Genomic DNA, 25836 nt, shown 5'->3' on the forward strand with positions numbered 1-25836 from the left:
TATAATCTGGCCACACTGGCTCGCAGGGCAAAAGCTCGCTCGAAAGGTCAATAACTGTCGCAAAACTTCAAAAATGACCGTCGCCAGCGCCTCGAAATCGTTGCGAGTTTCGCTCACCGGCGACGTCGGTTTGCAGTACATGCGACCAGAGTGACCAGAAATACCGATTTATCTGTATTCCTACCGATTCTTGATATGCCTACCGATTCACAGATGAGCCCCCTAAAACTACCGATTTTTCATTTATCCTACCGAAAATCACAGATTTTTTTTCGTAATACTAACCAAAAAGTCATATAACCATTTCCCAAATTATTAATGTATAAAACTCTATATGGAAATCACTAGCAACCAGAACCAGAAGTTCAACAGAGACAACTAAGGCCCGTGTCTGCACCTCATGAAGTCGAACGCGCTGATAAAATTTTATATGCAATTTGACAGATAATGTAACCCGGCGCTCTAGCAGCAATAGAACACGACATCGAAGACTGGAAATAGACGAACCGAGATCGTCGCGGTACCGCGAAATTCGCGCCTTGTTTATAACAGTTGTAGAACAGTTGAACTGTCAAATCTTCCGCGCCTCCAATCCGCGCCTGCTGTTTCGCAGAGATACCCAACTTCGGTATTGCTGAGATTTTCGCGGTTATTGGATTATTTTTACTTTTTCTGGCGGATTTGTGTGAAAACTCGTGTCGAGAAATGAGTTTTGTATTTTATTTTACATACACTATGTGAAATAAATAATTTGATTCGCAAATTGATAGAAAAATATTTCTTCTAGGCACATTCAATCGTCACCAGACCTCGGATGGTTCCATACACGAACCGCGATTATCTCGCCTATCTGTCAGATTTGATAACTTAATTGGCAGCTCAAGTCATACGCGATTTTCGCGGTGCCGCGATGATCTCGGTTCGTCTATTTCCAGCCGAACATGAAAAATGCACAGGACTTCACATGTTCGATTTGTGGGTTATCACATCGAACATGTAAAATCCCATATATTTTTCATGTTTGATGTCGCATGCAATTGCTGCCAGAGCGTCCCAATCATTTGTTGGGTTAAATTCCCTAGTACAATTTTCAACCCCCCCCCCCCGCTCAACACTTCAAAGCTTACCGAAAACTACCGAAAAATTTTAAACTCCTACCGAAAACTACCGATAAAATTTTGATGCGCCTACCGAAAACCGCAAAAATAATCTGGCCACTCTGCATGCGACGCCGGTTTTGACGTTTTGCGACGGTTTTGCGACGGTGGCCGCCAAAAAGTGATGTATATATATATATACATCTAGAATTTCATTTTTTTTAATCATTGAAATATAAAACTCAGCCAAACAATCATATCAATCTAAATAATCCAGCGAAAATCAAATGACAGCACGTACGATAAAGTTGTATCAAATGAAGCACTGCTGCGGCCCTAGGCGGTCGGGTCCCGAGAAAAAGAACTTGCCACCACTGAGAAAAATAATGTGCATCTTAGTTCTTCTTTGGCTTAGAATTCCCAGTACAATTTTCACATCGACACTTCAGAAAGACCTTCATTTGTGTAGCCGCTGAACCAAATCTAATCCACACACTTAAAAATATTTCACGACCTCGGTTAAAAAAACTGCCGAAATTCGTCGGCTCTTTCGATTCTTGCTGATATGTCAGTTGAAAATTTCCCATTGCCGATAATCAGTACCATTTAAAACTGAAATATCAGTTAAACAAATATTTTAACCGAAACTCGGCAACACAACATGCCGATTACGTACGTTAACACTGCTGTCACCGAGGTCATCCGTCAAAATAACCGAAATTTCGGCCATGCTATTTGAGTTAGCCGAGGCTCGGTTTTCTATCTGTCATTCATCATTTTGTCGATGCAGAAACCTTTCGGAGTGATTTTGTGTTATAAAATTAATAGTGTGAAAAATAAATGAAAATATGACACCCAGCGTGAAGAAACCGATCACCAGTAGCGTACGATCGGACACGGGTGGGCTACGAAGCTCTGTCAACGCACGTAGCCAGTGCACATAAGATCGTCGCTCGAAGCAGTCCTTATCCAAGGATTACCGGATGCTAGTCCGATTGGACCAACCTTTGCCGGCCCGTTCGGACTTCCAGGTTTGTATCGGCGCCCGTCCCTGCGCTTCCCATCCCACCACAACTCTCACAATTGGGGGGGAGGTGACTTCCTGCCGTCCAACTACAGATACGATGGTGGCATCATGCTGCAGAAAATGTACATCGGCAATCAGCATGGGCTCTGGCTGTTATGGTTGTGGCTCAATAAATAATTGTGTTTGTATTTATAACTCAAACTAACTTTTTACGCAAATAAAACCACTAAAATTAAAAAAACGATTGTTTTTATAATTAGCTGAAATCTCGGATTGCTCTAACCGAAAATCTCGGTTAAACGTAAACGTCAAAACAAAATGTCAATTGCATTTTTAACCGAGATTTCGGCAACAGAAATTTAACCGAGATTTTTGCCGAGATCTCAGTTGTGCAGATCTCGGCAAAAATTAACCGAGATTCGGCGAACATTTTTAAGTGTGCATATCTTATATAAAGGATGCATATTCTCGTGAGATGGAACTTTCATTTTGCGCATTAGTCCCCCCCCCCACCCCATCCCACTTAACATTTCTTTCGCTTTTACTTTTTTTTAACTCAGTTAAGTTTTGAGTTTTAACCTACCGAAAACTACCGATAAAATTTTAATGCGCCTACCGAAAACCGCCAAAATAATCTGGCCACCTGGTTGCCAGCACGTTCGAACTAGTTGCTGCTGTCAAAATTAAAATAACGTAAACATTCTGCCGCTGTTGGGGAAACACAAATCGCACTCGTTAATTTCGCTTTGCCCACCCAAGGAAAGCAAAATGTCGTTAGATTTGGAAGATTGTGACGAGGAAACGCAGCAGCTAATTGCGGATTCGATACAGCTTGCCGACGAGCTGGTCACCGCAACGGCAACGGAAGAGCTGGACCGCAAGCGCCACACCATCCTGAAGGACATCGAGTCGGACGTGGAGCTGTACGGTCGCACGATCCTGCAGTACCGGGAATCGCTCGCCCGGTTAGCGCTGCTCGAGCACGGCATACTGCACGGACTGAACAAGGTGTCTGCACCGCCCGTCGAACTGGCCGCCCTACTGGACCGGCTCGAGAGCAAGGTGGAAACGCTTGGCGAGCTGCTGCGCGAACGAATCATCTTCCTGCCGCCGAGCGCAATATCGAAGGAAACGTTCGGTACGCTCGGCAGCCAACACGAGCGGCTGGCTGCGCTGGAGCAGCAACTCGATCGTATCGGCACCCTAATCGACGGCAACCAGGTGCGGGACGTGGCGATGTGGGTAGCCTCCGTGCAGCGCAAGACGAACAAGCTGCTGCAGGACATTGACGGCATACTGAAGCTCAACACGCTGCAGAAGCAAACGATCGTGGAGTTTTCCAACAAAATCTTTCGCGGATCCATCGGGTCCTAGCGGAGGGGAGAGGAGCGATAGGAAGACGCGTTCGAATGGCGGACGGTAAAGAGGTGTTAATATTTTATAGCGTAATTTATTCTGTCGACAATTGGGCTAAATACATTACAATTTTCCTGCTTTAATATCCCTTCTTGCTTTGCGCACTTGTTCAAACCGCCCGTTTTTTTTTGCACCCAATGGGTCACCGAGTGTCGCAGTGTTTGTGTGTCTTTTTCGCCATTCACTAGCGCCCAAATCGAATCGTTATCAACGAAAAGCATCATTTTAAAAACAAAAAGAACGAAAACAACGAACAGATTGCTTGTGTTTTGAGGTGGGCAAACGACACGCATGTAAAAGAAGCAAAATCGATCAAACGTATTTATGCCATATCACAAGTGCTCACGCGCTCACTACACCAGTTGGCTCAGTTTTAGAGGAGCGCTCTCACCCTTCTTTATTGCCGGATTGTGGGTGCATCGTCTTTTTTGTTTTGCCCTCCCATACAACCCACACACAAACGCTCACTCGCGTCAAATCTACTAAGCCTAAATCATACGTACAAAAATTATCCGCTTACCTACACCCCCGCCTAAACGAAGTGGGAACGAAGTGTGCAGGAAGGTGGAGGCGATATTTTGATTATATTTCCTTTCTACCCGTTAACAAATAAAAAAAAACACAATAAACATAATTCTCACTAAGTCTGTCTAAGTGTCCCACCGTCTCTACGGGCGCAGGCTCTTAGCCTACTTCTGCTCAATCATATGCATTTGCTTTCTGGCTGATTATACATGGAACGAAAGGGACAACATAACGCTTATACTTTTCTTCTTCTTTTTTGTTGTGGTCTAAAACAATTTAACAGCTTAACCAAACCGATAGGGAACGCAAAACCGTGGTAAATGAAACCCTCTTCGACATAATCGCAGCTTCTAGGCTTAGTTAGGGAACACACATCACAAAAACACACGCAAGAGACAAGCAATATGGTAGAGTAGTAGTAGTAGAAGTAGCAGTAATGACTCACTTGTCCCACTTCTTCTTCTGTTTGTTCTGTGTACGATCGAATGGGTAGTAAACGTTCGTTGCACCAACGCAGGGGTTGCCGCCCATACAATTAGAAATTGGATACACCGTTGCAACACTCAAAATGCACCCGTTCACGATGTCAAATGCATCACACGCTTTGCAACCGAAACTCATGATATACGCAGAGCATTATTATTATTTTTTTAATTTTTGTTGTTGCAACTTTTCAACACGGCCACGTGCTTACGCTTAAAATAAAGGGAAGAAAAAACTAAGCAACGCGAAACGGGCCGCACAAATACACAAATTCAAAGGGGAAAGCCTTTTTTTTGTAACGCGATAACACATTGAACATACACATAAAAAAAATCAACACAAACGAAACAAATCAGGGGTAAAAACGAAAACCAAGAGGGGATGCACACTACTTTAACGTTTTAACTGTGGGGTTTTTGAATGTTTGACTGTGATACTTTTTCCGTGTTTAGCAAACCTCGTCCACAAACCGGCGGGTGCGCGGACGCGAAATGATAATTAATAAATTGGGAAGATCTGTCCCCCGTCCTCCAGCGGTTACGCAACAGGGGGGAGCAGCACATATTTACTGTGTTGGAGCGGCCAGTTTCATCTTCCTGAGTTGATCTCGGTCATTTTGTTGTAGATAGGGTCTCTACTGTTGGTAACCGCCGGGTCCACCCGAACCGAACTGATTGGGGTTGTAAAACTGTGGCATTCCCTAGAAAAGAAATAAAACACACAATCTGGTGAGCAAGATGGCAAAAGACATGCGTAATAACAAAAAAGGTCGTTATTTTTGAAACATTCTTGAATTATTGATTATCTAATAAATCATGATTTTCGAATATTGAATAAATATTTTTTACTCTAAAGATCAATAATTCTTACAACATTCTACTGAATATCTTATTGAAGAAATTCATTTTACGCTTCATTTTTTAACATTGAATGATTTAAAAAGTTTTCCAGGAGTTCTCATAGCTGTGGGACATCTATTTGACTCTTTTTTGCGTGAAATGAACCTAATGTAACGGGAATTGGGCTCTATAGCACCCTTGCTGAAATAATCCATTTGGAAAATCCAAGGCGCCTGTCCAAAAAGGGTGCTATACAGTCCAATTACCGTCATATGAAGATCACTTCCTATAAGAAAGAGCCAAGGAAGTGTCCCACAACTATGAGAACCCCTTGGAAAACCCTGCAAGAACAAAAATATCGCATAAGGCAACAAACCCTGCCTGTTCTGAGTTTTCGCTTGATTTAAAAATTTCAAGCATTCATTCCGTAAATAAAATTGCTCTGATCTATTTCACATTACCTCCGGTACACCATCCGGTTGCTGTTCTGCTCCTCCGCCAGCGCTGGGAGCACCTCCAGGCACGAAGAAGCCTCCCGGAGCATTAGGCAACGTTGGGACGGCCGGCGCTAGCACGGGTTCCGTCGGTTTGCTCGGTGCCGCTCCGGATGGATTGAACACATCGACGTACGATCGTTTCAGCGCTGCGAAAATACATCAATTTTAGAAGAAAGATCACGTATTTCGTGCTACCAACAGCGCAAAGTTACATACTTCGATTCCGTTGCATTTTGTACATGTTTGACTGCAGCGTGGGAACTTTAGTTGGTTGGCCTGCCACCGGACCACCACCAATACCACCGGCGACAGCATTCGGTGCATTCGATTGCATTGCACCACCAGCATTACCGCTTCCGATCGGTTGAGCAGGGCGACTATCGGCGGGCTGACTCATCACATTGCCCATTGGTTGCTGCTGAAATGCTGGACCCGTCTCCTGGGGGCCGGATTGCATAAGCGGTACCGATGGTCCTCCCATTGGTGCGGGACCACCACCCGATGGGACGGGTGCAGGAGGGCCAGCAGGGGCAAGATCCGACATCTTAGGCGGTGGCTTGTACGCTTCCGTTGCTGCTTCACTCTCGTCCGTGTTGACCCAACGCTTCGACACTTCATCCCAAACAATCTAGCGATGGTGAAACATGCAGAAAACGATGCTGTGAGAGTGTACATGACAATCATGAGTTTCTTCGCACATACCTTTGGATTCTTATCATCGGGCAGTATCATCTGGTTTTTCGGTTTCAGCGAAAACTTGTTCCAGATTCCACCGAACCATCCGGATCTAAAAAAAAGAAGCAATAAACCCTGTAAGTCACTATTTTAATGCAACAAACAAAACGTCGCTTGTCATACCCTTGACCACCAGCTGCACCGGCCGCTCCCTTTCCATCCTTTCCGCCGGGTCCGGACGCTTTCTTCACCTGTGCAGCTGCTGCATTGGGTTGTTGCTGTTGCTGCTGCTGCTGCTGCTTTCCTGCCTGCATTGGGGCGGCACCCTTGCCACCTCCTCCCCTTTGTTCATCGTCCGTATCTTCGCCGAATCCGGGCCGTTTCGCGACGGAGTTTGGCATTGAGATCGTCGGTGCCGGTGCCTAGGGTTGTCGGTGAAGGAAGGAAGGAAGACAAAGATTAATATCAAAGCTATGGAAAGTTGAACATCTATCCTAAAGTAACAAATGTAACGCACAAACGGAGAAGAATAAAAAAAACGAAAGATGCGCAAACACGAAAGCAAAACTGAAGCTTAATTTAACAGGAAAGTTAATGTAAAAGCGGTTACAATATAAGACAAAACTTTCGCGTAGATTGCTGAATCTGTGTTGCAATGCATCCTACGCCCCACAAACACTCGACATCGAAGCACGAGCAGAATATTTTGATATAGCAAAAAAAGCCATCGGCGGTTCGTCGTCTACCCGCTGAAGAAGTCTTTCATAACATTGCCCTACTATACTCTTTCATTCTAAGCATCAACAATGGCGTTAAACTCTATCTTCTACAGCGGTTCGTCGATCGCATAAGTCAGCACGGCACCGGCCTTGCCGTGGGAAGCATTCGGGCGCCTTCTACACCTCAAACTGCCCAGCTCGGTCCCCTCAAAGTAGTCCCGTATGCCCTCATCGATAGCGGGCTTCCGGCCCTCGCGCTCCTCACTGTTCGCCGCCGAATCGGTACTCTCGCCACTGTAATTGTAATCCTTAAACCGGCTGCAGAACGGCAAATCGATCGGGTACGTCCCATTGTAAACGACGTCCCGATGCGCCAGAAACCCTTCCCGTCTGCTGCGCGCCGTATACAGATAGGCTTTGGACAGTTTCATCGCACTGCCGGGCCGACGCTCCGGGAACGGCAGTTGCTTTGGCGGTAGCAGGGAGGAAGCGTTCCCGCTGCCGGCGGCTGCGCTCGAATTCGATACTTTCCGGCGTTTCTTTCGAACCTTGCGGATCGCACCCAGCGGTTCCGGCACCTTTGCGAGCGATTTAGTAAACTGCACGTGTTTGGCCGGCGCTACACGATCAGTGATGGATTGCCGGCGATGATGCTGCTGCTGCTGCTGGTGCTGCTGTTGCGAAAGCTGCCGTCTTTGCACATGCCGCACGGTACACTTGTTAGCACAATAATCACCACGAAACGTTTCCGAGAGTGGCGACGAGCTGGTAGCACTCTCGGCGGAGCGATTGCCAACGCTTCTAATGCTACTTACGCACGCATCCCGTTGCTGGTGTGGTGGTGGTGCGCGATGATAGTCAAAGGCAGCCGGGGGCAACGGATCCGACGGGCCGATCGGTCCAATTGCTGGCGAGGGCGACAGTGAGCTTCGCTCCTGCTGCTCTTCGTCGTCCTCTTCGTCCACATCCTGTTCCTCATCTTCCTCCTCCTCCTCCTCTTCGTGGAAGTGATGGTGATGATGATGATGGTGAGGCGGTGGAGCATGCTGCTTCTCTTGCTGCCACCGGCGTTCCTGCGATCGTAGCTGCATTCCGTGTTGTAGGTAAGGAAGTAAGCGGTTTACACAAGTTGCGTGTGGGTGGGTGCGTGATTGGTCGTTGCAAAACCAAAGCATTCAAAAACCAAGCAAACCAAACGATAGGCAGAAGAAAAAAAAACCAAACGCATACTACTACTGTTTCGGGGAGGTGGTCAACCGAAAGTCCCAACGGGGGGCAAAACAAGCCACACAAATGAAAATATAATCAACCAAAAACAATGGCGTGTCAACTAAAAGGCATAATGGCGGCCCCTTCAATTAAGGGCGTATATTACACGGAATAAAAACGATAAAAAAAACCCGGCTTAAACCAGGGCTACAACGCTACAAAACTTAACCATTTTGGGCTACTTTAACAACAAACGTTACGTTTGGATTAATTTACCTCACTGTTGCCAGCAGCGCCCCAGTATCCGCCATCGTAAGACGTCGGCATTGCATCAGTGTTCGGTGGAGCTGGAGTGAAAAAAGTAGGACCGCCCAGCTGCTGTTGCTGCTGTTGCTGCTGATCCTGCTGATGTTCGTCGTAGCTGTTGTACTGATTGAATTGCTGCTGTTGCTGCTGCTGTTCGTAACTGTCCGGCATCTGGTTGGCCGCTTGTTCGACTGTTGGATCCATCAGCGATTGCTGATTGATTGACTCGTACCCCTGATCGTAGCTTGGAATGGCGGGATTCAATTCGTACGGTGCGGCATTGGGCTGATACTGCTGCCCTTGCGGTTGTTGCTGCTGTTGGTCACTGTACTGCAGATTAAGCTGACCGAGTTGCTGATTGATTTCGTTGAACTGCTTGTTAATGTCGCTCGACTCGGTAGGGTAAGCAGACTCCTGCTGCTGTTGCTGCGACTGTTGCTGCTCGTGATCGACGGCAGCCTGTGTTTGATCCGCTCCATACCCGTAGCTGCTATAGTCGTACCCTGTTTGGGGCTCGTTGACGGCACTAAAATTCGAGACCGCATTCGACGGCTGAAACAAACAAAAAAGTGTATTAAAAATAATTCTTTTTCGCTATCAACAAAAATGCTTTTTAGCTTCGAATACTTACACTATTGAGGAGAATTTCATTTAATCTTTTTAGCCATTCCGGATCCTCCACGTTCGCATAGATATTGCCCCGTCCCGTGTTATCGACCGATTCGTCCAGAGCCTTCTCCATGACTGGATCGTAATACTTCAGCCGATCGCCGAGCGTGTACACCTGTTGATTCAATCGAAAATCAATTAGGACACTGACTAGAAAATGAATCAAGTGTCTCGCTTACCTTTCTTACAAAATCAGCATCAAATCGGTACGGATCGTACTGTATTTGCTCGGCTATCTGCTCCATGTAGAGCAAACACTTCAGCTGCATGCCTTGATCGAGCATACGGCAAGCAAGCAAATATTTATAGCGCTGAAAATGACGAAATCCCGGTTTTAGTGGCCATTTGATTAGTACTTCAACCTCCAATCACCATCATCATTACCTGCAATTCCGCGATCGAGTAGCGATCCTCGTTCAGCGAGCGTGCGTACTCGTAGATTTCCGTCATCATGATCGACTCGTTCGTCGACAGCTCGCGGAAGGTACGATGCTGATGGGCGGCACCGAGCAACACCAGCCGCACGACCCCATTGCTGTTGCTGCCGCCGGCCGCATCCGGCTTAACGTCGGCGAACCGACCGAAGGCCACATCGGACAGGAGGTAGCAAAAGTGGGCCGCGTACAGATCGCCCCGATTGAGCAGCGTGTCGCCGAGCGTGGTGATCGACTTCTTGATCAGTTCCGGCTTGGCCGAGCTGTTCGACATCAGCATCGCCAGATGCGGCCGCCAGTCGCCCCACTTTTCGTCCAGCACGCTCTGAGGAATGGGGTAAAACAAAATAGAACATGAAGCAAAAGAGAAATACAGGGTTTTCCGACTCAATTTCCAATGTCTATAACATTTTCCTTTGCTTGCAAGAAGTTTTTCAACAGCTGTCAAATTGGTGTATTTGCATCACAATAGTGTTTCAGATCTTCCACATGATTTACAACACGTCTCAAACTGGATTGAATTTGTGATGTGTTGAAAATCATGTGCAAGAACTCAAATTTTACTTTGATGCAAATACACCAATTTGACAACTGTTGAAAAACAACTTGAAAGTGGTGAATACAGGGTTTTCAAAGTCAGATTTGAACACCATTACAGGGTTTTTCCCTTGCAATGCACCGCGTGCAAGATGTTAATCCACATTTATCTGATATTTCATTTTCATTCACATAATTTTTAATTTCTTCAACATGAATTTCGACACGTCTCAATCTGGGTTGAGTTTGACAGTTTTTTGTGATGTGTTGAAAATCATGTGTAAAAGCATGAATTTCGACACGTCTCAATCTGGGTTGAGTTTGACAGTTCTTTGTGATGTGTTGAAAATCATGTTTAAAAGCTAAAATTTCATTATGAAGCAAACACACCTTTTGACAGCTGTTGAAAAACATCTTGGATGTGGTGAATAATTATGTGCACATTTGAAAATGACTTGAAAAACCCTGTATTCTCCGTCAGCACATCACTACTCACCGCCTGCACGATGATTTTCAACGGCTGTCATAAATTGTATTTGTATCACAATAAAGTTTAAATTCTTACACATGATTTTCAACAGATCACAAATAACTGCCAAACTCAATCCAGTTTGAAAAGTGTTGAAAATCATGTGGAAGATCTGAGATTATGATTGTGATGAAAGTACATCATTTTTGACAGCTGTTGAAAAACATCTCGCAAACAATGAAGAATATTGTTAACATTCTAAATTGACTCGGAAAACCCTGTAATGATGTGCACATTGGAAAGTGACTTGGAAAGCACTGCAAGGGGTTAGAGTTTAAGGTTTGCTCGCCCTACCGTAACGGAAGCGGGCGTTCTCCCGCTCAACAGCTGGTACAGCGTTTGCAGCGGATCGTTCAGCGTCAGTTTGTTGGCGAACTTCATCATCACGTTCGCGTGCTGCCGTGAGTCCACCTTGGAGGCGAGGAACAGTGCGTGGCCCCACAGGTTATGCTCGGTGGCCCACTCGAGCGCCTCGCCAATGTTGCCGTACAGCAGATAGTTCCGGAACTTGTCCGTAATCTCTTGCTCGGTGAGTGCTTTCGGTGCCACGTCCTGGGCGGATGTATCCTTAGCCCCATCGTCTGCTTCGCCGGTAGCATCGGCCGCCGCTTCCTCGCTTTCCTGGCCATCCTGGCGCGCATCGGCCTCCCGCTCGGGCTGCGACAGTGACGAGTTGCGCCCGCTAATGTTGGCCGACCGGGCCACGCTGGTCTGCATCGCCTCGAACGGATACTCTTCCTTGTTTTGCATCAGCAGCTCGGAGATATCGGTACCGACGAACGTCTGTGGGTGGAAGGAAAAGAAAGGGATTGTACTAAAAGTCAAAGGCAAATAAAGCTACCACACACTTACGCCATTCTGTCTCAGCAGCAGTATGATGTAGTTCCACAGCAAAGCGAACGAGCTGCGGTTGGCGCCGGCGGCAAGCGATGACGAGTGCAAACTGTTGATCGAGTTGCCCCGCGATTTGATCAGCGCCAGCGCACCACTGTACTGTGGGCCGTGGCGTAGCTGCTCCTCGCAGAACTCGATGACGGACTTTTTATGCGTCACACCCTTCACCAGTGGGCCCGGGTAGGTTTGGAACAGCTTCCTGCTAGCGTCATTATATGCTGAAATCAGAATGAATCATGGTTAGGTTGCGTTCTTGATCGTTTTTGGTGTTCATCTTCACCTACCTAGACTGTATATTTTCACCGTGTCCGCCATTCCGTTCATTGTGAGTCGGTTCTTGGTGGAAATGAGCAAACCGGCCGACACACTGACGATGGGATGAATTTCGGGGAACTTGCGAGGCGTCAGGCGTTCCGGTTCCATCATCGACAGCTCGGCAGTAGCGTCCTGCTTGATGGCGGACGCATCAATTTGGTCGATTCTGAATGGGAATCCATTAAAAGATGATCATGGTTAAGGGTTACACAAACAAAAAGGGACGGCTGGATGGAAGTTTAAGTGTACAAAAGATTACAAGAATAATCCGCTCGATCGTCTTTCCCAATTCGATCGAGCTGGGCTGGATATTTTCGGGCAAACGGGTTCATCAAAAGTAGGGGGGGAGAACATACTTCACAAAGCCATACGCAAACTTTCACAACCGTAATCTACTACAAGAAAGCATGCGCATCGTTATTACTTTGTAATTTGTATCGTTAAAAGGAAGAGGATGGTTTAACCATATCAAGCAATAAGATACGAAACATGCACTACAAACGTAACCCATAGAAAAGAAGATGCAAGACCAACTAAATAAAGAAATAACGTTAATAATAATAAAAAAACGAATAATTATAAGAATGTGTGCAAAACAAAACTACATAATTCGGTATACGACGCATTAAAGCATGTTGTGTGTACAATGAATGAAGAAGAAAGTGCATTATCCCGGAAAATGGCGCAACGAGAGGACGAACATATAATATATCCCGACAAAAAAAAAGAAATGGGAAACTACACAGAGGAGTAAGTAAAAGAAATGATAAATGAAATGATAAAGTTGAAAAGCACCTTGGTTGAAAGTATCCGCCCGCCTCGCTATGGTACGTGCGGTCCATGGCCAGCGATGTGTTTGCCCGCTGCTGCTGATGGTGAAGGAGCGACTGTGGCCCTTGCTGGTACGCCTGGTGGTACATCGGGGGCAGTGACGTCGGCTGATGACCGGACACGTCGGTCAGATAGGTTTGGTCGAGCAGCGAGCTCGGCCCGGCCATACCACCGCCGGCGATGGCGGCCGACGGTAGCGATTGATTATTGTAATGACGATGGTACTCCTCCGGGTTGGTGTACACACCGGGCGGATGCATAAACGGTGTCGTCCGATTAAACCTGCAGATATACACACACACACGCACACACAGACATGTACACACGCTGTAGCGTTGTCCTTGCCAGCTGGCTCATTCAGCTGCAACTCCCCATCTCAAAATTTTGGGGTGGGGAGATGTGCTGATGGTGGTGAATTATGTACGTTCCCACAGTGTGGTTCGGTGTGCGAGCTTAGGGCACGCGGGCCATTATTAGCCACATTTAAACAGTAAGCTACCCAATACAAATAACCATTCAGACAGAGCAACCCCTGCCGCAGCATTGAAGCACCGTGAGAGAGAGAGAGAGTGAGAGCTGAAAAGTGCAGCCAAAGTGATTCGGTCCTGGCGGTGCGCTTGAGTTCCAGGGCGATAGGTTTAGGGAATGAGATGATGGGAAGGAGACGATGGTGGGATGATTATTAGTCGAAGCGAACCCCGACCAGCATGTGGTTTGTGTGATAGTGAGCAATTTTGAGTGTTAACAAACCCCAAACAAAAATCCCTTCTTTTTTGGCACTCAATTTTGATCAAAGCTTTAAAGGGGAGTTGCACCACAAAAATTAAATAAATTAAATAATGATATGTAAAGTAGAAAACTCATGAGAAAAACATAGTACAGAACGAAAGTAAGAGAACCTCTCGCTGGGTTAACGGAAAGTTGGGGGAAAATATATTTTAAATGCAGTTCAGATAGAGATAGAGACAGGGATAGAGAGCATATTGCAGTGTAGAGTAATCCAAATGGAACAAAAATGCATCTGATTTTTAAAGAAAAGTAACCAAAAATAACTCAGATTCACGTTTGAGAAAAGTTAGAAACTCGCAAAGGGATTACCAGAGAGGCACACGCACACGCACACACCACACAGAATAAAATATACTATTAAATAAAATTCCACTCTATAGTAACTTTGGAAGTGGTTGATTATAAACAAATAACCTAACATTACTTATGGAGCGATCAGTATTTAAAACAGAATTGTTAAAAAGCAAAATTTTACAGGGGTTTTCTCCGCATTTCAATCGAATTAATTAAAATATTGAAATTAGTTATTTTTTATCCGAATTTTCATCGTTCTCCTTCAATAAAGTAATGATAGATTATTCATTCTTTAGTAAACAATTTAAAACAATTTAAGAATTATTTTTTTGTCGCCAAAGGAAACATTTCACCACACACACACCAAACATAAGTAACCAACCAACCACGCACACGTACAGAGTAAATAACACACCCACACGCTCACACACACACGCACACGCGTACATACAAACCGGCATAAATTACCGACGCCGTCGTCCGTTACTCTTACCGTTCCTTGTCGTTGGCCGAGCTGCGACCGGAGTGGACCGATTCGCGCCCGTCCGTCGTTAGCCGGTCGCGCTGCAGCTGGCTCGCCTGCATCTGCGCGTAGTACGTACGGTACCATTCGGCGTACGCTTGCGGGTTCGTGCGCCGCAGCTGCTCGTAATACTGCTGATGCTGAGCGTAGTAGCTGTACGGATCGTAGTAACCGCTGGCGGGGCCATAAGCACCGGCGGCACCAGCACCGGCCACCATACCGTAGCCACTAGCGGACGATGCCACAGCAGCTCCTGGTGCCACACCGCCACCCATGTACTTGCGATCCTTCTCCTTGCGATCGTCCCGGTCGCGGCTGTCCCGGGCCCGGTCCCGTTCGGTGCCATTTCGGCTTCCCGCACGGTAGTCTTCCGGGTCCGGGTAGCGACGATCGTGTCGATCACGACGCTTCTCACCTTCGCGGTAGCGATCATCTGTAAAATTGCAGAAAGCAATAGGATATTAGACTCGATTCACGATCAACACATAAGCGGTTGTTTTGAAATGTCAAACAAAAAATAACTCAAAATCAAAGATTCGATTTCAATGAGATTAGACTCATAGATCGCTTATAAAGCGTCCCAATCTTTGCAGAAAATATCACACAAGCTTGTTTTCTTTCGGAAGAAGTTGCTGCAAACTAGATTCGAGCTCAAGACGGGGATGTCAGCGGGTCATGCATTTAACAGCTGTACTACGTGTTGTGTCCGCACAAATGAGACGTAGATGGTTGTACGGCACAAACAGAATGTGTGATTTATTCTACTCTTTGGCATGGGAAATATAAACACGGATAATAAATAACATAAACGCAACACACACAATGCGGGGAGAGGACGACTGGTCCTGCTCGCGCCGCGATCCTCACTGAGGACGTCACCGGATGACAGCCCTGCTGTCAACGGCGAGCCCTCAGGATGAGACAGCGGTCTATCCACAAAACTACGGAACCGTTCTAGCTACATGGCAACTTAGATCGGGTATAAAGCAACCGCCTATGAAGCATTACATGAGGCCCTGGACATGAAACTTCATCAACGCAACAATTAAACGAATCAAATTTCCCAAAATTATATCACACCGTTCCTTCCAGCAATAAAGGAAGCCAAAAAACGAAATTACAAACGGATACAATGTTCATGATTATCGGCTTATCGGTGGTGTAGCACATTGAACCATACAGACTGAATACATAATGAATGGTTTGCACCCCAAAGTTCACCCGTTTTCAAGAGCGCCACACCACACATAAATAATATTTTGTAGCACGAAGCTAAAAATGCATCCAAAAGTCACTCTAGCTGTGGTTATTGCTACCGATAAAACATTATTCAGAACAGTCTGCATGTCTGCGGTGGAAGCTTTTCGTTTCTCCTAAAGAGAAATTACTAGAAAGAATGTTCAAACGTGCCACTTTGATGCCTCACTCGAGAGTGAACTTGCGGCCAGTCGTTAACTGAGGGTTGTGCTCGTTGGATCGTCCTGTATTTAGTTTAGTGTCTTCGGCCAATACGCGTGTGCCATTTCTCTCTCCCCTCTTTCGCACTGATCTGCTTCATAAAAATGGTGTTACCAGATTTCAGTGCTAACCGGTTAGTTTGCGTGATCGTTCAGCAAGTGATCGTTCAGCTTAATTTAGATGAGAACCTCTTTCCTCTAATTTCACTCTTCAACTACCTAGTCCATCGAAAATGGAAGGCCTTTTACATGATGAGAATCTGTTCAGCCCCCTTCCAAAGCACGGACCATTAGCACCCTATCGCCGTGCGGCCACGATCGACTGGCGCAAGATGCGCCTTACCTTTACCGATCAGCACGAGCTGGAGCTGCAGCACCGGCTGTATCGCTTGTTTCGCACCAGCGAACCCTTCATACGGGGCCGCACCGTTCGCGACCAATCGACGGACGAGCGACGCCGTTTAGCCATGGTGCAGCTCCACCACCTCCAGCGCGCACGTCTATTCCACTACGAAACGTTCATCGAGCGGCCCGCTCTTGCGTCCATCTATTACGCAACGATCGCCGAGTACGACATGGCGCTGCTGGTGCGCCTTACCGTCAACTATCTCTTCTTTACCGGCGCCATACGCATGTTCGACGAGCCTAGCGGACGGCTAGCACACGTGATCGAGCAGGCGGAAGCCGGCCACATTGCCGGTTCGTTCGCGCTGACCGAGGTAGGCCACGGGACGAACGCACGGGCCATACGAACGCGCGCGACCTACGACCCGGCGCACCGGGAGTTCGTGCTCGAGACGCCCGATTTCGAAGCCGCCAAGTGCTGGGCGGGCAATTTAGCAAAAAGCTGCACGGACATGATCGTGTGGGCCCAGCTGTACACGGCGGATGGCGCGTGCCACGGGGTCAGTGCGTTTGTGGTGCCGATCCGCGACCGCTACACGCTGCAACCGCTGCCCGGTCTGTTGGTGGGCGATCTGGGTGAGAAAGCGGGCCTGAACGGGGTCGACAATGGGTTTGTGCTGTTCCGGGGGTATCGCATTCCGCGCGAAAATCTGCTAGCGCGGTTCGGTGATGTGAATGAGGCGACGGGTAGGTTTGAGTCGACCGCTAAGAGCGCCACCGAACGGTTCGCCCTTTCGATGGGTCCGCTCGTGATTGGGCGGATTAACATCTGTACCGTGTCGCAGACGCTGCTTGCCAAGGCGCTCACGATCGGCATACGCTACTCGGCCGTGCGGTGTCAGTTCGGGCCGACCGGCGACGACCGGGAGCTACCGATACTGGAGTACCAATCGCAGCAGTACCGGCTGCTGCCCCATCTGGCCACCTGCGTGGCGCTGAAGCTGTTCCATCGCTGGTTCGCACGCGCGTCGGGCGATGCGCAGGTGCGCATGCTGCGAGCCGCACCGATCGAGAGCGAGCTGCTGCTCGAGGTGCACATTGTTGCGTCCGCCGTCAAGCCGATCTGCAGCTGGGCGGCCCGGGACGGCATACAGGATGCGCGGGAAGCGTGTGGTGGCCACGGGTACCTTCGGCTGGCCGGGCTGGCCGACTTGCGGGTAGACAACGACGCAAACATCACGTACGAGGGCGAAAACAATGTGCTGCTGCAGCAGGTCTCGCAGCAGCTGGTCGCCATACGCAGCAAGGGCGAGTACGGTGCGTTCGCGCTGATGTCTCCGCTTGGTTCGATGACGTTTTTGGCTGAGTACGAGCAGATAATGCAGCAGCGACACGAGCGCATTACGGTGGAGCAGATTGAGGATCCGAAAGGTTGGTAGTTTAGTACGCGGAAGTCGAAGAACAATCTGATCCTTACTTTTGCTCTCATTGCATGCTGCAGTTATACTGAACGCACTGAGTTGGTTGACGGCCTACACACTAGAACGCACCTACCGACGAGCGGAGGGACTACTTAAGCGGGGCGACAGCAAATTCGACGTCCGCAACGATACGCAGATTTTCTACGCTAAAGATCTTGCCATCGTTTTTGGAGAGGTGAGCCCAGAGAAAATCATTCATGAGCATAGCACGCTAACGTACCTTTCTTTCCCTTTCTAGCGCATAATATTCAACGCATTCTGTACCTTCCTCGACACGATGGAACAAGGACCGGAACGAACCTATCTCACGCGTTTGGCCCAACTGTACGGCGCGACACTGTTACTAAAGCATATGGCCACCCTTCAAAGTGCTGGCTACCTCACGGTCGACGCTTTACCATTGGTCCAGGAATCGATACTACGCCTGCTGCCCATCGTTAAGCAGGACGCGGTGGCCATGATCGATTCGCTGGCACCGCCAGACTTTGTGCTCAATTCACCGCTCGGTGCTGCCGACGGGAACGTTTACGCACGCATGGAGTCGGAGCTAATGGCGGGCCAGGATGTGACCGGGCGTGCCAACTGGTGGCACGAAATATTAACACCCACTTCGGCAAAGCTGTAAAGCGAATACAATTCGATGGAAACATGTGGGAATATGACGGAAAGTACATCCAAAGCAACAGTTTTCATAGAAGGAACAAGATAAAGACAATCGCGCTGTTTTTCATATTCCTTACTGATTATTTTGATTATTTTTTTCTGTCCAAAAGTATGGTCAATGGAGTGAATGGAATTCATAGTAGATATCGGTAAAATTGACTAAAATCTAAAATCGACACTAGAAGGTAGGTCCGCCCAGCATTATCTGGAGTCACTCGGAATCGTCCGGAATCGCCCGGAGTTGTCCGGAGCTGTTCGGAATCGAAGTCGTTGGAAGCCGTTCGGAATTGGAGTCGTCCGGAGTTATCCAGAGTCGTCCGAAGTCACCCGGAGTCGTTCGGAGTCAACAGGAGTCTCCGGACTACTCCGACTCCAAACGACTCCGGACGACTCCGGACGACTCTGGACGACTACCAACGCCTCCAGACGACTCCGGACGACTGTGGACGACTGTGGACGACTCCTACTCCGAACGCCCCGAACGACTCCGAACGACTCCGGATGATTCCGGATGACTCGGATGACTGCGGATGACTGTGGATGACTCCGAATGACTCCGGATGACTGCAGAAGACTCCGGACGACTGTGGACGACTGTGAACGACTCCCTCCGGACGCCTATGAACGACTCCGAACGCCTCCGGACGCCTATGAACGACTCCGAACGCCTCCGGATGACTTCGGAAGACTCCGGACGACTCCGGACGACTCCGGATGACTCCGGATGACTCCGGACGATTCCGGATGACTCCGGATGACTCCAGATGACTCTGGATGACTCTAGATGACTCCGGTTGACTCCGGATAGCTCCGAATATCTCCGGATGACTCCGGATGACTGCAGAAGACTCCGGACGACTGTGGACGACTGTGAACGACTCCCTCCGGACGCCTATGAACGACTCCGAACGCCTCCGGATGACTTCGGAAGACTCCGGACGATTCCGGATGACTCCGGATGACTCCAGATGACTCTGGATGACTCTAGATGACTCCGGATGACTCCGGATAGCTCCGAATATCTCCGGATGACTCCGGATGACTCGGGATAACTCCGGATGACTCCGGATAACTCCGAATTACATCCGGATGACTCCGGATAACTCCGGATGACTCTGGATGACTACGGACGACTCCTACCTCGAACGAATCCGAACGCCTCCGAACGACTCCGCGACTCCGGGCGGAACTAGTGGTTCAGATTTTGCCGGAGTCGAAATCGGACTAACAATAGTTGGAGTCGGATCGGAGTCGTGGGTGCGCTCCAAAGAGCACAACACTTGTTCAAAGGTTTCAATTGGATTTGAATTCATGCTCTCAAGGACTTCAACGGCTGTGCTGCGGGACTTGTTACGCGGTCAATCAATAAGCTGTTCGAACATTCTTACCTCTTCATAACAAAAAAACGTTTAAAATTTCACCAAATTGATTCCTACGTAAGTATTAAAGCAAAATGTAACTCACCTTTCCTTCGCTCATCGCCCCGGTAGCGCTCGGCGCGCTCCTTCTCCTTCCTCTGGCGCCGCTCCAGCGTGTCCCGATCGCGGTCCCGCCCACCGGGCCCCCGACCGTCCTCGCCACCGCGCTCGCCGTCCCGCTTGCGGTAGTAGTCGTCGCGCGAGGCACCGCCGTACCGCTTGTCCTCCTTCTCGTACCGGGTCGATCGTTCGGTTTCGTACTTTGAACCGTCGGTTTCGTAGCGACTCTCGCGATCGTACTTACTACTGCGACCATAGCGCTCACGATCGCGGTCATATCTAAAACAGAGGGTATACCAGACAAATCAATTATTCAATTTTACCTTCCACAAACACACACACGCACACGTCACTATCTCGCCTACTAACCTGTTTCGTTCACGATCACGATCGCGATAGTCATAATCACGATCGCGATCACGATCCCGGTCACGCTCGCGATCCCTGTCACGGTCCCGGTCGCGCCCGTTATCCTTTCGTTTGTCCTTCTCTCGTTCCGCTCCACCGCCGGCACGGCGCGACCGCTCGTGCCGATGGGAGCTGATGTCGGCCGGACCGGCAGCACCGCCACCTGCCGCCACCCCCACACTAGTCTCGCGCCGACGACGCTCGTGCTCGCTGTAATCGGAATCCTCCGTGTCGTACCGATCGCGCGAGCTTTTGCTCTTGTTCGACCGACGCAATGCGTCATCCTCCCGGCGGCCGGTTCCCTTCGGCCCACTGCCAGCCCCATAGAAGCCGCCCTTGTCGCTTTCGTCCGCGGTGGACGTGTTGGACGGTTCCATGCGCGACGTATCGGCTGTAACGTTCGATTCCGTCTCCACTGCAACGGGACCACCACCGCCAGCGCTCGGTCCGCCGGCAGCACTGGAAGCGGACCCCGTGGCTGAAATTGCCGGCCCGGCGTTCCCCCCGATCAGTGGATCCTCTCGGCGATCGTCCGGATTTTCCCCATCCATCACCAGCTCGCGCTGCTCCTCGGGCATGTCCAGCGTAGCCATCGCGGCGGTAGCGCTGCCTGGGACCATCGGAACGACGCTCGGCACGGACGTCGACAGTGGGCGCTCGTTTTCTGGCCCACCGCCCGGCACGACCCGCTGCTGGTTGTGATGCGTGTGATTGTCATCCTCGCCCGGCACGCGGTACCGGTTGCGGTCGCTCATGTCCACCCGCTCGTGATGATGGTGCCCGTGATGGTTGAGATGATGGTGGTGCAGATGTTCGTTGCGCGCGCCAATCGGTGCCGCTGGTGCCGCCGACGTGCTGTCCGACACCTCCCCGTCCGCTTGGCGCTCGAGCGAAAGGTCCGACGCGTTCTGCAGATCCATTCCCGGCACCATTCGGTCCAGCCCGGGCGGTGGTTCCGGGTAGCTTTGCCCCACGGCGACGGGGCTAGGTTGCTGCTGCACCACCGGCACCGGCATCGGCGGTTCCGGCTGCTGCTCGTTCTGTCCCGGCACGTACCGTGACAGTCCCGGCGGAGGTAGTCGGCTATCGTTCACATCGCCGTGGCCAGCTTCAGCGCCGGCTTCAGCTACAGGGTGGACACGCCCGTTACCACCACCCGGCGATGCGTCCACACCGTACCCATCCTCGGACAGGTGTCCCGTCTGGAGGTACTGGTTGCGATCGTTGCTCGGGGCGATTTCCTGATTTTCCACCACCGCTTGCTCGGGCCGTGTTTCGACCAGAATTTCCTGATTCTCCGGCGTCAACGTTTCGATGTTGTTCGCTTCCTCGACGCTGGGCGGCGCTGGCTGTAGCAGCAGCGGCTGATGTGTTTGTTGTTGATAAAAGAATGTCCCACCAGGGGGTGCAGTTGGTGGTGCTGCTGCTGCCGCTGTTCCTGCGCCCAAGCCCGGCGTAGCCGTATGGGATCTTGGCCCATTACGCTTAAACGGGTTAGAACCGGCAATTTGCATCGCTTTCGGTGGTCCGCTGCTGCTGCCCACGGCCATTGGCGGCGGGCCGGACATCATGGAAGACGGTGGTGGCGGACCGGTGGACACCGGTGGTGCTACCGTGGCATTATCCGTCGGTGGCGGCGGCAACGGGGGCGTCGTGGAGGACGACTTGGATGTGTGCGAGTCGCTCACGAGCGGTCCGGCGGCCGCCGCAGTACCGACGATCGAGGGCGGAGGCGGCGGGAACGTTTGCTCCGCGCGGTAACTGCTCTCGGCCGGTTCCTGCTTGATGCTTAGCGCTTCCAGCACCTCATCCAGCCGGTCGGGAACGGACCCGGCCGGTGCTGCCGAGTACGGTTGCTGTTGTCGGTCGACATGTTCCATGCCGTCCGTCGTTTTGCGATGTCCCGCATCCGCGTCCGAAGGCAGCACGGTGGTCGATTGGGATGGTGGTGGGCCCCTGCTATCGCCGCTCGGGTCACTCTCGAGCGTCGATCGGTCGCTCGACGACACCTGGCTCTCGATGGACCATTGCGGTGACAGGGTTTCCGCCTTGAGCCGCTGCAGCTGCATGTTGCTTGGCTGAGGGAACGGGTCGTACTGCTGCTGCTGTTGCTGCTGCGGGGGTGCCGGTTGTTGCTGCGGAGGTACTTTTGCCTCCAGCTGCGCCTCCGGCACACTCGGCTTCGTCGGTTCCGGCACGGTCCAGTTCCAGCTGTTACCGGCCGCTGTATCGAAGCTGTCCGAAATCGTCTGGCTGAAGGTCGGTATCAGTTGCGGCGTGGTGGACGGTGCCGGATGCGACGGTGGACGCTGGGGAGCGGCCTGGGGAGCGTTGAAAAAGCTAGCTGCCTGCTGCCCGTACGCCAACGGCTGCGCCGGTCCATAGTTAGCAGGCGGGTAGGGGTTCGGAGGCATCGTCGGTTGCTGGTAAGTATTGCTGTTGCCCTGCGGCATCACATTTGGCAGATAGTTGTGATTGTTCTGATCCATACGGTTTGCCCCACTGTTCATATACGGTCCGGCAGTATTCATCTGCTGATGCTGATGGTGATTTGGATGGTGTTGCGGCTGCTGCTGCTGAAAGTAAGCAGTCGACGGAGCATTCGCCGGTGGCTGCATGGTAGCGTTCGGTTTCAGCTGTCCCGGATCGCCGGGCGTTTCGCTCCAGTCGCCCCAATCATCGCCCCAGCCGTCCGTGTTGTTGTTCATGTTGGTAAAAGCGGTCGAGGCAGAAAACTGTTCCGCCATTCTTCAGCACGGTCGGGTTCCCGTATAGCGATCAGACGCTTTCCCGTGTGTTCCAGATTGTCCCACGGCACACACACACACAAAACATACACACAGAAACACGCACGATTTGGGAAGGAAAAGATTCCGATGTTTTTTCTCGTTTCGTTAGACACTGTCCAAATGCTGCATTCTCCGAAGTCGTTGTGGTGTCGTTGGTATAGAGCTACAAAAAAAATCAAGAAAAAAAGAAATTAGATGAATTTTCGATGGATTTGGTCTATTTACAGGGTTTTCCAGGAGTTCTCATAGCTGTGGGACAGTTTATTGACTCCTTCTTACGGGAAATGAACTTGTTGTAATGGGAATTGGGCTCTATAGCACTCTTATTGAACAAATCCAATCGGAATTTCCAAGGCGTCTGTCAAAAAAGGGTGCCTTAGAGTCCAATTTCCATCATATGAAGTTCACTACCAATAGAAAAGAGCCCACAGCTATGAGAACCCCTGAAAGACCCTGTAAACTACTTTTCAGTTTGAATTATGAATTCTCAATGGCACAGGTGTAAACATACGGACAGTTTATCAAAAGAAAAAAAAACATGTCAGATATCACCGACAGCCAGCACCTGCGCTATCTAAACGCTGCTGGTCGCACAGCTCTCGTACACGTTGGATAACTTGCTACGTGTCACACCTGCCGCACATGCCCGTTGTATCGGCACCACCGTACGGAAGCTTCGATTGCTTCAGCAACGAATATCTTCCGGATTTTTATTCGAAAATATCGTTCAACGGAACCAATTACACGAATTTTGATCATTTATTCTGCCGTCGTTTGCCCTGACGACGAGTCCAGTCGGGCAAAGACTTTCGTAATCGTCTCGGCACCGTCCGCAGGAGAAATTGTTGTGCCAAACTGGGGTAGGGAGGGAGATTTTGATCCAACCCAATACCCCCCAGTCGACCGTCTTCCCCCCTCCACTCTTTTCTTTAAGGGGGCCAACCACCGATCGATCGAAATGGAGAGTGGCATAAGAAACTGGTTGGAAAAAGAATGCAACCAACGAACAAAACACACACACGCACGCACACTGAGCTACAAGGGGTTGCACACATGCACACACCGCAGCGTATTATGCGGAAACCACGAGTGAGGGTTTTTTTGCATTTTGCTGGATGCGTTATCAAGCGAACCTCGATGGCCAGCTAGGGAAAGCACTGAAAAAGCTAAAGTCCCGGACGTAAAGTGATTAAAAGACTCGGGCCCAAATCTATTTCACCTTCACTTTGATTGGGTTTTGACACTTGTGCCGTCCGTCGTGACCTCTCCCCCCTCCTCTCCACGTTCGCTTGACCAATAACATTGGCATCCTTGGGCAATTGCTTTTTACTCGCCTTCCTCTCTCTCTCCCTTTGTAGCCTCCAACACATCCGATTTTCCACTCCAGCACGGTTCCAGTGGCAACTTTTCACGTACCTTTTTCGATACACTTTGCGACCTTTTCCTCTCCTCCTGCTCTCTGTTGCCACTCTTGCGCGAGATGTTGACTACTGACTGCCCCTCCTCTCGTTCGACACACTGACCTCTCCCCGCCGCTCGTGTGTACACAGATACTTTACGAACAAAAAAAAGGGATTGCACACAATTTACACACTCACACGCGCGCACACACACACCGAGAGAGGACGGGAGCAGTCGCTGGTCCCGTCCCGTTTCGATCCCGACGGGACAGATTTCGCACTGTGGAAAAGAACGGGGAAAAACTGATATCCTTTTTCACCGTCGAAAACAAGAAATGAATGCCAAGTTGGAACTTTCATCGGAGGAATGACAACCAGCAAAGCTAAAGTTTTGGGTGGGGGTGTGGGGTGGGGAAGATTTTCGCGTTTACAGTGCACGGTCGAGCGATAAAAGTTCCATTTTCGATTGATAACGCTGCAACTTTGGATCGTTTTATTCTAAATATCGATACAAAATATGTTTTTGTAATTGCTAATTGGTAAGGATAAGTGAGCGTAATGTAACAAACAATGCAAAAATGCATTTGCATGATTGAAACTTTTCGACCATGGCAGCATAGCGCAAATGACAGCCCTTTCATGCCCTGTGAAAAATATACCATAATTGAAAACGGAAACAAACGAACATGTTCAAACATCCCGCAAAACAAATTCAAGTAGTCTGAGAGCTCGCTCGAGGTGCCTCGCACTCCATACAACTTCATAGCCCCAGCGCCACAACGCATTTAAGCAGATTGTAAAGGCAAGCAGTTTTTTTTGCGCCCATAGATTTAGCAGTTAGAATGGTAGCATCCCTTGAATAGCGAATATTCTTGCTGGCTAAAGACCTTTGGGCCGGTCTGGTGGTACAGTCTCCAAATCGTACGACTTGCCACAACATGCCCGTCATGGGTTCAAGCCTCGTACCCCCATACGTAGGACTGACTATCCTGCTAAGGTATTACATAAGTCACTGAAAGCTAAGCCCACTAGTGGTACAGGCAGGCCTTACCAAGATCGATGAACTCGTTTCAATTTACAGTAAGATCGATGATGGGTAAGATCGATGAACTCGTTTCAATTTACAGTAGAACGTCGATTATCCGGGCAGCTCGGGACCGGACTGTAGCCGGTTAATCGATTTGCACGGATAATCGTCCAAGAAATG

General features: G+C 49.6%; 2 protein-coding genes across 5 annotated transcripts; one reads left to right on the forward strand and one right to left on the reverse strand.

Annotated features, from left to right (window-relative positions):
• Positions 1-3558: 3558 nt before the first annotated feature.
• Positions 3559-25008, reverse strand: LOC120905173. Of its 4 annotated transcripts, none has more exons than XM_040316022.1 (18): positions 24646-25008; positions 20402-23392; positions 20019-20311; positions 14579-15041; positions 12967-13284; positions 12141-12337; positions 11815-12074; positions 11257-11745; positions 9847-10221; positions 9642-9773; positions 9425-9577; positions 8764-9345; positions 8094-8363; positions 6743-6981; positions 6587-6671; positions 6101-6512; positions 5849-6030; positions 3559-5248 (listed from the first exon to the last, which is right to left on the reverse strand). In XM_040316022.1, the coding sequence occupies exons 2-18, from the start codon at positions 23185-23187 to the stop codon at positions 5183-5185; spliced, it is 7302 nt and encodes a 2433-aa protein (XP_040171956.1). In that variant the 5' UTR covers positions 23188-23392; positions 24646-25008; the 3' UTR covers positions 3559-5182. The 4 variants fall into 4 exon arrangements, with proteins under 4 accessions (XP_040171956.1, XP_040171958.1, XP_040171960.1 ...); XM_040316024.1 differs by lacking the exon at positions 24646-25008 and adding an exon at positions 24363-24446; XM_040316026.1 differs by lacking the exon at positions 12967-13284.
• Positions 16295-18623, forward strand: LOC120905174 (peroxisomal acyl-coenzyme A oxidase 3-like). The gene is made up of 3 exons (XM_040316027.1): positions 16295-17841; positions 17912-18066; positions 18130-18623. Exons 1-3 carry the CDS (start codon positions 16299-16301, stop codon positions 18514-18516), a joined length of 2085 nt encoding a protein of 694 aa, XP_040171961.1. The 5' UTR covers positions 16295-16298; the 3' UTR covers positions 18517-18623.
• Positions 25009-25836: the final 828 nt, after the last annotated feature.

This window comes from Anopheles arabiensis, chromosome 3 (genome assembly GCF_016920715.1).
Source record: "Anopheles arabiensis isolate DONGOLA chromosome 3, AaraD3, whole genome shotgun sequence".
NCBI lineage: Eukaryota > Metazoa > Arthropoda > Insecta > Diptera > Culicidae > Anopheles > Anopheles arabiensis.